The sequence below is a fragment of the Phoxinus phoxinus genome (assembly GCF_949152265.1).
Source record: "Phoxinus phoxinus genome assembly, chromosome: 23".
NCBI classification, from domain to species: domain Eukaryota; kingdom Metazoa; phylum Chordata; class Actinopteri; order Cypriniformes; family Leuciscidae; genus Phoxinus; species Phoxinus phoxinus.
Genome location: NC_136898.1, coordinates 21,308,617 through 21,326,116, shown reverse-complemented (window position 1 = coordinate 21,326,116; position 17,500 = coordinate 21,308,617). Strand labels below are relative to the sequence as shown.

Here is a 17,500-nt window from a genome sequence, read left to right as displayed (position 1 = left end):
AGCCTGACATATTTCAGATAGTAAAACAGGACAATGCAAGAAGCAGGTCAGTGGAACGGAAAAGAACCTGCAAGGTCTAGAGACATTTTTTTAAAAGCCCCCTGAAATCAAAATGTAAGTTTTTTATAGCTTTTAAAATTAATATGTTAGCCTTCAGGTTATGAATAAACTGGTGTGTTCTAAAACAATGACACAATTTGCATTTTGGAGATATAAGCATTCAAACCTTACAGTCTCTCACTTCCGCTAAAATGGACCTTAATAACCTTCCGCACAGGTTTTTATGACATCACTGCGGACTTCAGCTTCTCATCACATCTTCTGTCCAATCCAATGCTCTCTAGAATCTAAAGCTCCGCCCCTTATGCTATAAATACCACCTGGCCAAAGCGACCGTTTGCACGTCACGGAGCAATATGGGCTGGAGATGTGTGTTCGGTTGCTCAAACGCTCAAGTTTTATTCTGGTTTCCAACGTTGGTTAAGAATAAAATGGCTAGAATTTATCCACACCTCTACTATTGAATCCAACGTATCATCAGCGCTCGGATTCGCTTCCACGGGGTTGTCAAGTTCCACTTGCAGTCTGTGAGGTAAACTAAACGTTATTGGCTATTTGAAAAGGGGGAGGAGCCATTGAATATGTCCCTCCTTAGCTTCCTGTTTCAGTGGAAATTACGTCAGCGCATCATGCAAAGCTGCGCGTTCCAAGGCACTTCAGTGGGCCTTTAAGGATGAACTTTTTTCTTAACTTGAGCACCTTGTTTTTAGAGCACCGTGTAATGCACGAGACAAACGCCCCGTCTAGTGCGGATCTATGGAATAGAAGTCAAATGGAAAACAGTGTTTCCGTCTGACAGAAAATCAAAGCCTTTGCAGAAGAGTCATCAGCATTCACGCACACCTTAAAAATAAAAGTTCTTTGACTACACTTTAACGGCCCTGCGACCCACTAGAGGATTTTTAGGAGAAACATCAGAAACAAAGTTGTTACACTTAGAAACTCTCTGAGCAATTAAACCTTCCTCTGAACACCCCTACCACTTACAGTGCTGAAATTGCTTGTTGATTTTTGGTTTCCCATGATTACCCTCCTTTGCTCACTGTTATCTGCTTAACTTTATTACCCAAAACCAAAAGCGGAATTCCTGTCCACGCTGGAGCACTATCAGCTGACAGTCCCAGTGCGGGTGGATGAGAGGGGCCAGTTCATGAGTTACACTGTGAAGCATTACAGGCCCGGTCGGCGGAGACGTGGACTGGACCAGGCTGAGCTGGACCACACTGAGACCAGGCTTTTTTACAAACTCTCCGCCTACGGCAAGCACTTTCACCTGAATCTGACACTCAACCCCAATCTGGTTTCTAAACATTTCACAGTAGAGTACTGGGGCAAAGACGGACTAGACTGGCAGCATTCAGTGGTCGATAACTGCCACTATGTTGGATATCTACTGGATCAATATAGCACTACAAAAGTGGCATTGAGCAACTGCAAAGGCTTGGTGAGTACAGCAGATTTTGAAAATTGTCATGCTTTTGGGTGTATGAGAAGTTAAGTATGCTGTTTTTCTCCCAAATACCTCAGGAAAAAGGCACACTGTTTTCTGCATAAAAGAACAGATTGGAAATTGTACATTCACACAGGGATATGAAAGCACGCTGGCCAATGACATGTGGAATATGCATTGCATTTTATTGCCCACATATCTAAAGATCTTAAGCTGAAGTGTTTACTTCCTCAAAGGGCCCCATATTTGCTGACTTGGCCTTTTTTGATGCGACTGATGATATGCTGTCCTTACTGTGGATGATTATTTCTAAACCCACGAGAATATGTGCTATTACTTTTAGTGATCGAACTTATGATCTTCATCTGGCAAAAAAACGCTTTATTTTGCACTCAGAACACCTAGAAAAAGTAACCGCATTGCAACGACTCAGAATACCTTAGTAACTGCGTAGCAAATTTATAGTTATAGCCGAAATGTGTAATTTCTGCAAAAGTAAAGGTTGTTGTCAACCAGGTTTCCTGAACACTCTGCTGTTTGTTGGACAAACCCATAGTCCCGCCCGGCATTGGTTCAGTTGCTATACAGGGAAGCTGATTCCCTTTCTTGGGAATCAATCTACAAATGGCTTCTTTGTAGTTGTCTATTAAGCCTATTAAGCTCAGATAGGAGACAGGATTTTAACATTGAAAAATGTAGTTCATTGTCCCTGTCAAATATCTTGCTCAGCAGTTTAACTCCAGAGCTTCAGGCCAGCGTCCAGAGTGAGTCAGCGTGTCTATATCACATTAATAAAGCTTAAGCAACTATAAGAAACTCATGCCTCATGTGTTTGACTAACACAAAAGAGAGAGCGAGCGAGTTTAAAGCACCTTGTCTGTGTTGCTGCCAGAGTTCTTATCTATGTCCCTGTCTCTGTGTACACGGCTGCTTCTGCTCACTGTTAAAGTGACTGCTGAGTGACAGCAAAATATTAGCTTAGCTGTCTCTCTGCATCGGGCTTGAATCCCTCCTGCACCTGCAAGCCCGTTGCCAGCTGATTCCTATCTCACGCTGAGCATTTCATCTGTTGGGGACTTTGACGTCGCCGGACTAAACCACACTCTACACGGTTGCTGTGAAACGTGGCTTCCTGTGATGCGATGCGAATATTGAAATGTTAGATCATGGCTCTCTGACTAGTATAAACTAGTGTGACATTTCAAATTGCCCCAACAACTAACTTCTGTAGGAAACTAAAATGCGTTTAATGCTACACAGCTTAACAGCTTAGCATGTTATAATAATAAAAATAATAAAAAGACAGGCAATAAAAAATAAAAAGAGGAAAAAAAAAAGGATTCTGAATGGTCACTTCGAAAAGAAAATTATTATTTGTGTCATTTATTGAGTCTACATGAGTACAGTGAAATTATCTCGAAGAAAAAATATTTCTAAATTTTTGCCCATACAGTGAAAGTCGGTGGGCTCCGAAACAATATTGACCCCATTGACCTCCATTGTATGGACAGATGAAAAAACATTCTGACATTTTTCAAAAGATCATCTTTTTCCAAAGAAAGTCATATAGGTTTGGAACAACATGAGTAAAATGTGAACTTTAGCTTTAACACGGCTACCTTTATCTACGTTTCCAAAATGGTAGCTTGACTAGTTTAAATACTTTACATTATGAGTATCTTGTATCTTGGCAGGCTTCAGTTTTAAAGTAGCTCCCCCAACATTGAAACTTAGATATTTGTGCATGTTGTGTCTTTAACTTGACAAGAGTCTGAGGGGAAAATTCCCAAGCGAGCCGGCCCTGTGCAATTACCTTAAACTGGTGTGTTCATGTGGGAGGACAGGACTCGATATTGGATTCCACCCTGGTATCAGCAGCACCCTCGCATAAATCTACGAGAGTTTAGAGTGGCTCTGCTGGTCCTGAGGCATTTCCTGCAGTCACCGTGTCTGCGTGCAAACACAAAACCTTCTCCCTAAACCACTCTGCAGACCTATAGTTTCAGGAGTTCAGTACATAGCCAAGCCGGTAGAGAGTTTTACCTGAACCCCTGAGTTGGATATCGCAAGAGATAACAAAATAATGATTTAAACAAGTTTCAATACACCTCAGGATCTCTCAGCAGCATTTGTGACGTGGTGTTGAGTACCGCTAAAAACATCTCAATGGCAGTGGTTTGGCTGGCACATGAGAAGCATCTGACCAGTTTTGGTCCAATTTTATAGGCAGATCACTTATAGCTTTTGACTACTAATGACTCACAGATTGGTTGATGGCACCATAAGAACAAGCAGAGGCTTTCAGCAGTAATTAATCTGACCTGGAAATTGAAAAATACAAGTCGGTTTTATGCTTTAAAGGTAGGGTAGGCTTTTTTTTATAAACACTTTTCGTTATACTGGTTAGAACTCTTCACATCCTTATAGCAATCAATAATAGAAGTGGTCTAAATATAAAAAAAAATTACATGCGTATTCTGTGGAAGTCTCAGGACCAAAAAATGTTGGTCCAATGTATTTCCATACCTCCGCGCACCGGCTCACGCAGTCATCACACGTCATCAGCGCGTTCAGTAAGGCTGTGCAGTGTTGTAGACAGACGTCAGTCACCGAGCGCCGCAAACGAACAGCAGCCGCGTTTATAGTTCCTCCTGAACTAAAAAAATGAGGTTTTTGCTGGGTTCACACCATGTCATAACCGTAATTACGAGATGGCAACCCGTGACGTTCTACCCGGAGCGGATCACGTCCTCAGACTCGGATTTATGCGTTTCTATGTCAACAATATCAGTGCCGAAATGAATCTGCAGCAGTCAGGTGGTGCAAATCAGAGATCTAAGATGTTTACATTCCTTATTGTAATGTTATGTGCTTTGAGACATGAGGTAATTTAACTCTGTCTCTCGTCTCGTGACGCTTTGCAGACGCTGCTATGTTCGTTCATGTGTTTTGAAGGAGGCGTGGCTTTGGCTTTCGTGACCTACGCCATCAGAAAAGGAACGCCATTTCAGACCGGAAGTAACTTTTCAGACTTTAATTAAAGATTACCACAGCAAACTATTTTTTTCTGTGTATTAACTTGCACGGATTAATTGTTCACCACAAGACTAGTAATATGCGCTAACAAAGTAAATGTTATGTCGACTTGAAGGCAGGGTGTGATCTCATACATCTCATGCATCTTAAAGCTAGCTGGTTATTGCTATCCTTTCCTACATTGCCTAGCTAGCCTACCTTTAAGAGACCTAAAAATGAGTACTGGTTAAATGTCTGCTAAATTGACTTGCAAAGCACATTTTGTCAAAAAGGAGTTATGACCAAAATCGGACCTCCTTTTCTCACAATCAGTGTTGGTGTGGTTACTGCGTTTTGGCTCTATAGAATTTGCTCACCGAATTATGTAATTACAGCATCTACCAGCATTGGCTATCTGCTGACGCTAACAGGCTAACTAGCAAAAAGCAAAGTGTTCACAGTAATGCACTTACTGTGAAAGCCTATGAGAAAAGACATGGCAGAGAGATGTGCTGTTAAATCTTCCTTTCTTTTTCCTTTTTTCCTTTTTTATTGGTGGTCTGTTGGCTGAGTTCCCTGTGTTTGTAAAGGTTAAAACGTCTGCACTAGTCTTATGTTAACACTTTTTGTTTTGTCTGTAGACAAACTTTCTATATCATGTATATTTTAACATTTATTCTGGTCTATTGTCTTGCCCCATAGACTTCTGTTGTATGTCCCTTGTAAACATGAGTTTTTACAAACTAAGGGACAAGAGTGAATTATTTTCATTCACATCTGGTGTCAATAGAGTTTAGAGATTGTTTTAAGACATACCAGCCACCCATCTTTCCATTTCACGTTTTTGGCCACATAAATGAGTCCTATACCAGTTAATTAATCTAATATCATGCATCACAACTGATCTCATGTAAGTTTAATCTTTCCCAATGGCTGGAATCAAAACTCATTCTGAAAGTAAAAGCAAACTTAATGTTCCACTTCATTAAATCATCCACAAAAGTTTTAGCTCGTAGTCCTTGAGAAATTCCAATCATCTGTGCTTTATCAGGTCCGTAATATTAGCTTTTCCCCATAATTCCCCTTTAGTTAGACTGGAGAACGAGACAGTTGCAATGATGCTAAGATGTTATATTATTATTGTTGCAGCCAAAAGCACTGGCTCACTTGACTTAATAAATCGAGGTCTCTGCATTGCCTCAGTCATTTTATTGAAACCAAAAATGGAAAAACAATCCTTTGAATGCCTCAGCAGTTTTCGCCGTGCATCACACAGCATACGGCTTATATCAACTGCGCTCTTGTTTTGCGTGTGCAGCGTTTGCTATTTCTTTGTAAAGATTTAATTGGTCTCATTGTGGAGTTTTACAGACTTGGAGAACATGCCAGAGCTTTTTTTTTCTATAAACACATTTCTGAGGCACTTTTTGAATTTATGTTAAATTGGGGGTGTTCAAGGGCGCAGATCTGTGTGCTTTGGTTCCTGTCCAGGTAATTACGGTGTTGTTCTTTATGTAATTGGTGGTTTTGAGTGATTTATCTCATTGATTTGTATTGTGGCATGTTTTTGCATTTGCTTGCAATGCTGAATGATATGAAATCACTTGAAATAATACGAGTTATAATTATCTACGTTCTGGTATAATATAAAGAGACTATTTGTAGAGATGATAAGCATGTGATACAGCCATTAAAATGCTTTTTTGTTTGTTTTTTACAACCTTGTCCTTGACATTGCAGATGGAATATTTCAAATCTTGTCAATGAACATATTTTCCTGTGTGCCTTTGGTGTAACCTATCGTTTTCTCTTTTCTTATCAAGCATGGTGTCATAACCACAGAGGACGAGCAATATTTAATAGAGCCATTAAAAAATATATCCAGAAATTTCAGTGATGTCAACCACGAAGGACAACCACATGTTATTTATAAAAAGACTTCCATTCCCTCTCCACAAGAGCCAAGCGAGGAGTTCAGCTGTGGTGTTTCAGGTTGGTAAACCTCCATTTGGCCGCATTGTGACATAAACAGCTATAGATAGCAGTTTAGGAAATGATGGTCAGTGGTTCAGGTTTTGGCTGGAAGTCTCTGCAAACAGCCTCGTTGAGTGAAGATCTACTCTAAAGTTCAGCTGAACCTCATTTTTACTAACAATAATGAATCATTTTTTGAGTCATGTTTGTTTTCTCCAGACCTCACAATAAGCAGGACACCCTGCTACGATACCAACCCTGAAGAAAACCCACCGTGCCCAGTCCCGGGCAGCGACAGCTCGACGGGTGGCCACCGCCAGCGCCGGTCCGTCAGTTCTGAACGCTTTGTGGAGACCCTAGTGGTGGCGGACAAAATGATGGTTGGCTACCACGGTCGCAAAGACATCGAGCACTACATCCTGTCCGTAATGAATATTGTAAGTTTGGTCCTGCTTTTCTCATGCGTGTTTGTCTCAAAATGTGTGTTCAATACCTTTTTAAGGGAACATCGGAACAACTCGAACAGCATTTGGCTGACTTTGTGTCTTTTCTTCTTTTCTGGAGGTCAGGTTGCCAAACTTTACCGTGATGCCAGCCTTGGAAACGTTGTGAACATTATTGTAACCCGACTGATTGTTCTGACAGAAGATCAGGTCAGTGTTTTTAATGGGATGGAGAAATTTTAATAATAATGTTTATTCTGAAGTTCACCCAAAATGTCAATTCTGTCAGTGTTTACTCAACCTCATTTTGTTCCAAACCTGTATTACTTTCTTTTTTGGAATACTAAAGATGATATTTTGAAGAACATTCATCTGTCTGAAAACCAATGGGGTCTAATGTTGTTTTTGACCCCATTGACTTTCATTGTATGGACAAAAAACTTTACAATTTTCATTTTTGTGTTTTTTATTTTCAGAAAAAACAAAAGTCATACAGGTTAGGAATAACATGAGGATGACCAAATTTATATTTATGGGGTGAAATATCCCTTTTTTCTGCAAAAACAAACCTTTTAAACAGTTTACAGCTGCATTTTGTTTTTTGCAAAAGGTCATTGTTTTTCAGCAGCACTTCCCAAGACTAGGCTAGGTGACATTTTCTCCCTATCTCACGCACATGCATACTATTCCTCGTTCTTGTCTTTTGTCTGCATTAGCATTAAATGAGTGTGAGCTCAGAGTATTTTTAGAAGCTTAGAAACACACCTCACAGTAGTCTGCTGTTTTATTGGCCTGAATAAGACAGATTGAATCATGAATCGTCGGACCACTTTTAAAGATAAAAGTTATTCGAACAGATATGCCTAGACAATGTCCCACAGGGAAACTTTGTAAAAGATTTTACATTAATGTCTTTAATGAAAGAGCCAGGGCGTTTGTCTATGTTTTTTTTTTTTTTTTTGTTCTCGGAAGAGTCAAATAACTCTTCTCAGGCTGGGAAACCAACCAAAAGATCCAACTACCACAAAGATGATGTCATTAGAGCTACAATTCACATTGTACCATCCAAATAATATATATAATATATTATATAAAATAACAACTCAACAAACTGAAGCATCCTTTGTTATATTGTTAATTAATTTCTAAATGCAGTGGGTCTTAAACACAGTTTGATATGTTACATTGGTGTTGTATGTTGCAGCTCAACTTGGAGATAAACCACCATGCAGACAAATCTCTAGACAGCTTCTGTAAATGGCAGAAATCCATTCTTTCTCATCAGGGGGATGGAAACAGTATCCCAGAGAACGGGATCGCCCATCACGACAATGCTGTTCTCATTACAAGGTCGGTTACTATTATTTCCATCTGATTTTAGGGGTAGTTAATGATTGAGGTTGGGAATATGGTTAGGACTATGTTAGTTTGAGAGGGGCCCAGATGGAAGACACCAACACTTCATCTGTTTAAAATCATGTTTGATGACAAACATTCATTTAGCCAATATTTGATAGATTAGGTTAGTATATCCTAAAGAATGTTACTACGTTATTTGTCTGATGAAAGTGCAAATACTTGTGTAAAATGATTACATTTGATTTTCAGCCTGATTTTAGTTAAAGAAGATCTATTATGCTTTTTTACATTTTCAATGTCCGTTCAATATGTGTAATGTTGCTGTAAAGCACCAAGTCTCTCCAAAGGCAGTTATTCTCTATATCAATGTCACTGTTTCTGAACTCCCTGAAACTCCTCATTGAGTTTTCTTGAAACACGTCACATTATTAACTCATTTAAATAATTCCCGCCAACAGCATATGAAAAATTAGACCTGGTTGAGTTAGTAGTGTGTTGAAACTTGTGATTATAGTAAGGGGTGTGGATTTCCCCCCAAACATACTTGTAGCAGATGACCAATCACAACACACTGATCCAGCCGACCAATCAGAGCACATTGTGCTTTTCAGAGGAGGGGCTTCATGGAGACAGGAACTAAACGAAGCCTTACTGGCAGACTGGGGAGGGAGGTGCTGCAACAATGGAGAATATGTGAAAAATAAATGTTTTTTGAACAGTCAAGCATGGAAATCTATTCTAGTAGTGCCCAAAAAGACTTTGTAAAAGGGCATAATAGTAGGTCGCCTTTAAAAACTAAATTGTCATTACAGTTGTTTCCACAAAACCCCAGCCAACAAACATGTTAACGTCTCGTTGAAAATTGACTTTGTTGACTGGAGGTTGTCTTTTTTACTTCCTCTACGGATTTTCCTTTGAGTCAGTCTGTGTTGTTATATACAGACCCTTCTGAATTCCCTGCCTTAATTCATTATGTTTATCCAGAAGCCAAAAACGCCTTACAGTAGTTTGCTTCAGTGATTAGTTTGTGGGCGATCAATCTGTTAAATGGCAGACAGCTCTGCGATTTTAATTTTTTTTTACTAGCTTCCTCAATTTAGCTCAAATTAGAGAAGAAAGGCTTGTTTTAGGGCTAGCTGACATTTTGGCATTCAAGTTTGACAGTTTGTACTGGAAACATATATTGGGTGGGTCATTTACAACTGGTTATTAATGTCATTGTTAATTGCTGTTCACTGGTGCATGACTGTGTGGTTTGGGCAGGTGTGAGCCTTGACGCTGTCAGCTGACACTGTAGACGTCACTCCTTGAGCAGAGGTTATTGGATATTTCTATTTATACATATAATTTGTTTAACTTCGTAGTGTTTTGCTAAACACGTGGAGGCCAAACACCTTTTTGAATTGACTGAAACAGGCGGTGTGTCTGACGCTAGTCTACAGAAAGTTTCATTTTAGGTTTATTCTTCTGAACAGACGGAAATCTGCCAAGGTAAGCCGGGCGGTAAACAACTAGCCGTTGTCCTGCTAATGTCTGGCAGACCGGTTTTGAGTCTGGCAAACGAATGCTACTGGTTCGCCGCTATAAACGGATTTCGTTCTGAATTAAGTGCAGCTTTAAACTTTAGTCAGAGTTTTTCTTTTAGAAAAAAAGGCTTGTTGTCTTATACTACATGTGGTGGAGGAATTGACATTTCATACTTCAGTTATATTATATATAAATGACTCCAAAGTTCATATTGTATTCTTTGGATCTACAGCTATTGTTTTATGAGATCTGTTCTGATTATTTGAGGCTTTACACAAGAAAATGAACAACAGTTTGAGTGAAACAGTGAATAGCTATTAAATCCAAAGCCGAGAATGTTCATTAGCCCATATATATATAGACATGCAGATTTTTTGTTGTCTCCAACTTCAATCTATTTAGTTTTTTCTAGTCTGAACATAAAAACCACTTGTTTACAAACTCGATCCAGACCACATTGATATGTGGTTTGCAATCTGTATCAGTCTGAATGTTCAAATTGGAGTTCTTTAAAGAAATACATTTATTTATGTAAAATAAAGTATTTTTTCATCACTCCACATTCTTGTGTATTCTGTGACATTAACTTGTAGTTACGTAGTGAATGAGTGACTGAGTCAGTGATTTTTGGACCCAGCTGCATACCGTTATATGCATAAATGTGTCTAAATGTCATGATAGACATGAGAACATTTTCAGTGTCAGCTGCTGTTCTATTAGAAAATCCTTTGACATACACCGGACATCAACTACACTGTATGAACGAACAGATCAGATTGCATCAGCTGTAAAATTACAGTGTAGTCAGTCCTAGAATGGATTTGAAAAACAAATCTGATTTGTGGGCCTTATTTACGCAAAGGCTAATGTGCTGATTAGCTTTGTGTGGTCTGTGTGTTATTGAGTACCCCTGCAGCGATGTGATTTTATGACTATAGCAGTTCTTCATTTGGAGACATTTATATGGGGTGAATTCATATATGACTAATGATAGCCTGGAGGAGAGCTTAACAATCAGAGTGATGTTCCCTCGAAAGCCTGTTCAAGTAAACACAGCATACCATACAACGTAATGACTCTACTCATTAGCTCTCTAGCCAGTTGTGATTATTTGTTTATGTTTGGTGAAAGTCAGCATCACAACTTATAGTAATAGCTTACTATAGTTTTAACTAGTCATGCAACAATAGTTTATGAATTTTACTAAAATGGTTATAGTTGCATCTTACTGTTCAATGTTTACTACAATTTCGAAATGTTACGTGTTCTGTTTGTGTTTGGACTTCCTGTGTTCATTTGTTCTTTTCCCGCCACTTCTTAGTTGCCATGGACACCTTAATCAGTCATTGTCTCGTTAGTCTTGTCTGTGTCTTGTTTCTTTTATTAGGTCCCTGTGTGTTTAAGCCCTGTGTTTTGTCCTGTTCAGATGTCTGTTGTCGTTGATGTTGGCCTGGTTTTTCTGTCCCGTGTTAGAGATTTCCTAGTATCTTGAGTAAGTTTGAGTTTGATTAATAAAGACTGCTGCAAACAGACCCGTAACAGAAAGGTCGCAATAGTTTATAAAGTTTACTAAAATTGTGACCGCTGTAGTTTATGATTGTGATAGTTACACTAGTTTATGACATATACTATTTTTAGCTAAAATATCACTGTTAACAACCACAATATCACTTTTCAAGTAAACTTTGTAAACTGCTGCAACTATCGCAATTTTTTTGCGATATCAATGCCGTTGATAAAATATACCCCTGTAGTCAATTTTATTCCTTAAACGCATCAAAATTACATGTTTAAACGTTTTTCCTTAGAAAAAAATGTCTTCATGCCGTCTTCAAAAATATCTTGAATAACTCTTCACCCTTGCCTCATTTAGTATATGCGGTTCTATGAATATGCAAATGAGCCCCGCCTCCACTCACTCGCGACAGCTCAGAGATCCTTGACGATCACACGTTGATCTGATTGGTTGACCTGTCTTTGGTTCACTGCAGTTTTAAGGAGAAAATACTGAGCAATGGTGTTGATTTATGAATTTGCACATGGTTTGTCTTAAAGCATATTAAAAACACCACATAGACATATAAACAACATTAAAAGCTTGATATTCACCACAGGGGATCTTAATTTTAGTATTACCGTAACTATCACACTTTTAAAAAGTTTGTTAATAAAGGCAAGAATCCTATTTATAGTCAATCTAGTCTAAACTATTGTAGCTATTACAATTTTAATAAATGTCGCAAGCTATCACAATTTTAGTAAACGTAAACTTTATGACTTTTGCAACAATTTTAGTTGCAACTCACAATTGCAGCAACATACAACATTCCTCATATAGCGCACTTTGTGACATTTATGAGTTTGGTCATTTATGAAGTTTGTAGCTTATATGAAGTTTACAAGAGAATTGTAGTTAATTACTAAACGTGTTCATTTCCATAGTTTACAAAGTAGTTTGTAATTTGCCACATTTGCTGCAGCAGCGCTGGGGGTGCATGAGGAAGAAATATTAGCAGGATAAAGACCACATCATCCTGACGGACGGTCCATTCTGACCTCTCCGGCGATGTTTTTCCAGTCCTAGACTTTTGGCCGGAGCATGACGGCGAGATGCAATATTGCTTGTTTGGAACACGATCCACTGCGAGAGCTGAGGGAAATTAAAGTGACTAAATCAAAATAAATCGATGTCCAAATGAGGCCAGCTTCATGAGACAGTACCTAATGCTGGTGAGTTTGCTCTGCTTGGGGAGTCGTGGGATGAGGAGGGAGCCACTAAAATTGAATTTGCATTGTCCTCGGATTTCTAATACATTAAAAGCCCGTCTTCAAGGCAGAGACCCTGTTCATCATTCCTTGTGGATGCTGTGCATGCCATTGCTTTTTATTATTATTGAATTATCAGTACAGTATGTACATCAATTAGACATCAAGCGACACACACACACACACACACACACACACACACACACACACACACACACACACACACACACACACACACTCACACTCACACACTCACACTCACACTCACACTCACACTCACTCACTCTCTTCCATCTAATTTACTCTGATGTTTAGTATGCTGTTTTGTTTGAACTTAAAGATAATGCATTGGTTATACATACAGCATTAGCAATTTGATGTCATGCTAATGTTATGTAGTTTATTATTAGGCATATACCACCATTACAATTTTTCAAAACCTATAACACTGTTATAGCGGGTCGAGTACAGGACTGAATATTCCGGGTTCAGTACAAGTTCAATCGACCATATTTGTGGCATAATGTTAGATTGCCATAGAAATGTTGACTCATCCTTCATTTTCAAAAAAAAAAGAGAATTAAGTTTACAGTCATGCACTTACAATGGAAGTGAAACGGGCCATTTTATAGAGGGTTTGAATGCAGAAATGTGAAGCTTATGATTGTATAAAGTCACTTACATTTAATTAATCTGTTAAAACTTGTGCATTTAAGTTTGCAACATCTAAACCTATAAAATTACCGTTTAAATTGGCAAAGTTGTAAGATTGGATAACTTTACACAGAAGAGGTTAATAAGAGATTTAATAAGAGATGGACATTATTGTGGCTCTACTATTGAAACGCTAACAAATTGGCTCCATTCACTTCCATTGTAGTTTCCTCAGGAGGGACAAGTTGAAATTACACAGCATTATGACATAAATGATACTTTAAAACACAGCTTGTTTCAGGAACTTACAATGATAAATGAAAAAAACCTATAGATTTACACTGAAGAAAGGTTATGTGCAATATTTAGCGTCCAGACTTATCATAGAGACTTATGGGTGGGCTCTTTTTACTTGACTAAGTAAGTTACCACCTAGCAACTGCACAGCTACACGGCAACAGACACTCACAACACCTTAGTAATTGCATAGCAACCCCCTGGCAACCACTCACAACACCTTAGTATTGTGGCAGAATGTTTTGCATGGGCAAGTACCACTCACATTTTCTTAAGAAATTGTAATCAAGTTTATATAAGCATGATCTCATAGTAAGTTTACATTTTTTTCACAAATTTATAAATTGTATAAGAAGCGTATTACTTGCTTATAAACTGTGCAAAGGAGCACAAAGAAACCCTTGTTTTGATTATTTATTTTTTTGGCTGCAATATTCCAGTATGATTTTCCAGATTCAAAGATCTTTTGGCTCCTCTGACCCTTTTCAGCTGCCACAGTAAACAGAGCACATGGATATCTTCAGATCGACACCAAAATAGAAGGCCGATAGGAACTTTCCAACTACCAGTCTGACTGAATACGTGCATAACGTCTGCGCCCCCAACCCAAGCCCCTGACGCAAAACACAAAGCTTCTAAGATAGTTTAATATGATTCAGATCAGGCACTGCGTCTTTCCTCTGCGCTGAGGACAATGTCAAACAAAGCCTGGCTGCATGCCTTTGGCTAGACTCAGCTGCCCAAACTGCTTGTGATATTTTTCAGGAGGTGTTAAATGCCCCATTTGGGGAATAAGAAAATATTTGGCATTCTTTCATAAAGGCCTGCCGTCGAAATCGTCAGCCGACTGATGACGAGTCCCATTGGGGAAAAGAAAGGGTTTGAGTTACAAAATAAACAACAACAACAACACACACACAAAAAACTAAGGCAAGAATCACAAACAGATGTTAAGTTATAATGGATGCTGTCAATAAAATGTGGGAAATAGATTTTGAATATTTGGCATTAAGGTGCGGTCACATTAGCGAAATTTCAGCAAAATTTTGCGGGCAAAAAATGTCCATTGTCTGTTGTCATTAGTGTAGTGATATGTAAAGCGCAGCACACACAGAAGACACTTTCAGATCGAGCTGCTTTCTGTTGACCAGTGTGGCATTGTGTGACCAACTTGAAATTGAGCGAAATCCTCAGGAAGACATTTTTTCAGCCACCTGATGAAAACAAACATGGCAGTGCGCATCGGATGACCTTGTTTCATTGATATTAACATTATTGTGCCTGTATGCCCTATAAACTTTTATCGTGGAACTTCTGTGATAATTTGTGTGTCTGTGATATAAAATAAAGAAATACTACAGAAATTAAAGTAATCAAACTGGATAGTCTTCATTGTAAAAATTAAATACAGATTAATGCTTACAATTAGTTACAAAACTAATTCAGTCAAGAGCAGCGAGTGTTTTTCTTTGTCTTTTCTTCTTTGATTAACATGACAGACGGCAGCAGGTTTATTAGGCTGCTGTCACTTTAAGAGTTTATGCACGGATCCAATATACAGTTACACGACATGCGTTATCTTTCTCAACTAATTAGGTTCTAAAACTGACTGTGTTTAACTGAATACTGAGTGAGTGAGAGGAGGTGGTGTGTGTCACTCCGCCGTCAGAGATAACAGGAGAATGCTCAGCTAACGTTATTGCCTGGCAACAAAACGGACCGGCTCGGAATTGGTAAGACGTGAGACTGACCGACCGGTTACCGGTCCGGGCCGATCATGTGGAAAATCGACCGATTTCGGGCCCTGGCCGTTCGATCTGTGCATCTCTAGTTACGGACATGAACCATAATTGCTTAATGGCAAATGCATTGTCCTAATATAGATGATAAAATGGGCGAAAAAATGTGTGGACTTTGTGGCATAGGAGTGTCCCGGGCCATATCTACGGGAACAGAATATCATAGAAGTCAAATCATATCACCCAGAACACCTTAGAACCCCATTCGAACTCTGGCCAGCGAGGTTTGCACGGGCAAACACCATTCATGTTTTCTTCAAAAGTTACCGCATGGAGAACCAATGCATTTCTGTCATCTAAAGACCTCACTTTTGATTTCTTTTCTCTCTTAGGTATGACATCTGCACCTATAAGAACAAACCCTGCGGTACTCTCGGTAAGTACCCGAAATGAATCCTAAAAGCAAATATTCTTCGATTTAAACATACGCAACTAAACGCCAAATGCTACATGCTTTGTTTTAATGGTGTAACAAATAATTCTGCGTGAGTTTTGAGAAAGGCTGCCTTTATTGAGCCGCTTGGCTCACGTTGAGCTCAAACATGGCTCGATGCCTGCCTGCCTCTACAGACACCGCTGTCTCTCGTTTCATTTCCTAACATTCCCACTTCTGTCTGCTACGGGACGGAGGTGTTTACCCCTCCCCTGTGCAAGCCAAAAAAGAAAAGGAGTGAAGAAAATTAGACTATACAATATATAACAGAGAACAACATGATAAAAGAAGAATTAACATGTTTAAAGAAGTCAGGATAACTGAAGAAAAAAAGCAAACACCCTAAATGGCCTGTGTCAAAGCCTCGTCTTATCTGAACCAGCCTCCTCCAGGGCTGAACCGTATATCTTAGAAGTAATATTGTGACTCCAGGGGTGGTTTGACAGATTGACCGCATTCGTCACATTCCCCGGGTCCCTTTAATTGCCCTGGCATCTGCTCTGCTTCCTTGCTGCCCCCACCTCCTCTTTCTCCACCTCCATCTCCACTTCAACACCCCCCACTCACCCAGAGGCATCACCGTGATCTCGGGTCAACGTGTTGCCCTCCGGGGGTCATCGCAGAGTGGGGATAACACCAACGCGACCCTCGGCTTAGGATAACAAGCCCCACCAATGAGATTTCGAGTCGGCCTGGGCCCACTAACCCTCTTCCATCCTGTATCGCTTTCCTTTTTTTACCCTTCTTGCCTCCAGTCGGTGTCTTATTAGCCTTTGATTTGCATGTCCGCTCTTGTTTGGGCCTCTGGATAAGGAAGATAAAGAGGCCAGAAGTGCTTTGTTGGAGCGATGGCTCCCAAACAGTCCCAAGCCTCTCTTGGTATCCCATATTAGGATTCAATATCTTTAATAATATTTTGCCCACCGGGAGGTCAGGTTTAGACCTTTTCAATACTCTTTTGTTATATTGTCAACTTAAAAGGAGTAGTTCAGCCTCATGCCATTCCAAATCTCTATTACTTTCTCCCCCCCCCCCCCTTTTTCTCTGTTTAACAGGGGTCAGACGTGCCTTTCTTTCTTTCTTTCTTTCTTTCTTTCTTTCTTCAGTTAATACATCTTTAATACAGCATGATTTTAATTTCTGAGAGAAGAATGATTTCTATTTATGGAGAAGACTAAAGTGAAACAAAACTGCTTACTGATATTTAAAAAGCCCACGAACAATAATGTCATGTGGTGCAACCAACTTACTGACTTAAAAAATGAAAATTTAACTGAGTTAAAGCAATGTAAAAACATGTTGTCTTATTGATAATATAATTTTTACAGTGAATTATTATTTAATGCAAGGTTAGTTCAGGTTGTAAAATGTCATGTGGTTCGACTCCAGAAAACCTAATGATGTTTATGAATTCATTATACTTGTAAAACATACTTTTTTGAATATCATGATTTTAAAATGTGTACACTTACATGTATTGCAAGGTGTAAAGAATATGTTATTACCGTTTACTCATTAAACTGAAGAAAATGGTTGAAACTTTTTTATTTATTTAAAACCATATGAAACCAACAGGAATACAAAGAATGTCGAAAACATGAAAACATAATATTGTGTCAAGCCATAACACAAAAAGGACAAAAAAGCAGCACAAAAGTATCATAAGATGAGTCTAAACAACTTGTGGTATATATCCATAGTCATATATGAGGGACAGACCGGA

General features: G+C 39.0%; 1 protein-coding gene across 1 annotated transcript in view; it reads left to right on the top strand.

Annotated features, from left to right (window-relative positions):
* The window catches only part of adamts6 (ADAM metallopeptidase with thrombospondin type 1 motif, 6), an 87,169-nt gene that overhangs the window by 4,017 nt on the left and 65,652 nt on the right, over window positions 1–17,500 (top strand). The window contains exons 3-8 of the mRNA XM_079599017.1: window positions 1,140–1,504; window positions 6,349–6,517; window positions 6,719–6,936; window positions 7,069–7,152; window positions 8,147–8,292; window positions 15,677–15,720. Coding sequence (XP_079455143.1) covers window positions 1,140–1,504; window positions 6,349–6,517; window positions 6,719–6,936; window positions 7,069–7,152; window positions 8,147–8,292; window positions 15,677–15,720 — 1,026 coding nt within the window. The remainder of the gene's footprint in view (window positions 1–1,139; window positions 1,505–6,348; window positions 6,518–6,718; window positions 6,937–7,068; window positions 7,153–8,146; window positions 8,293–15,676; window positions 15,721–17,500) is intronic.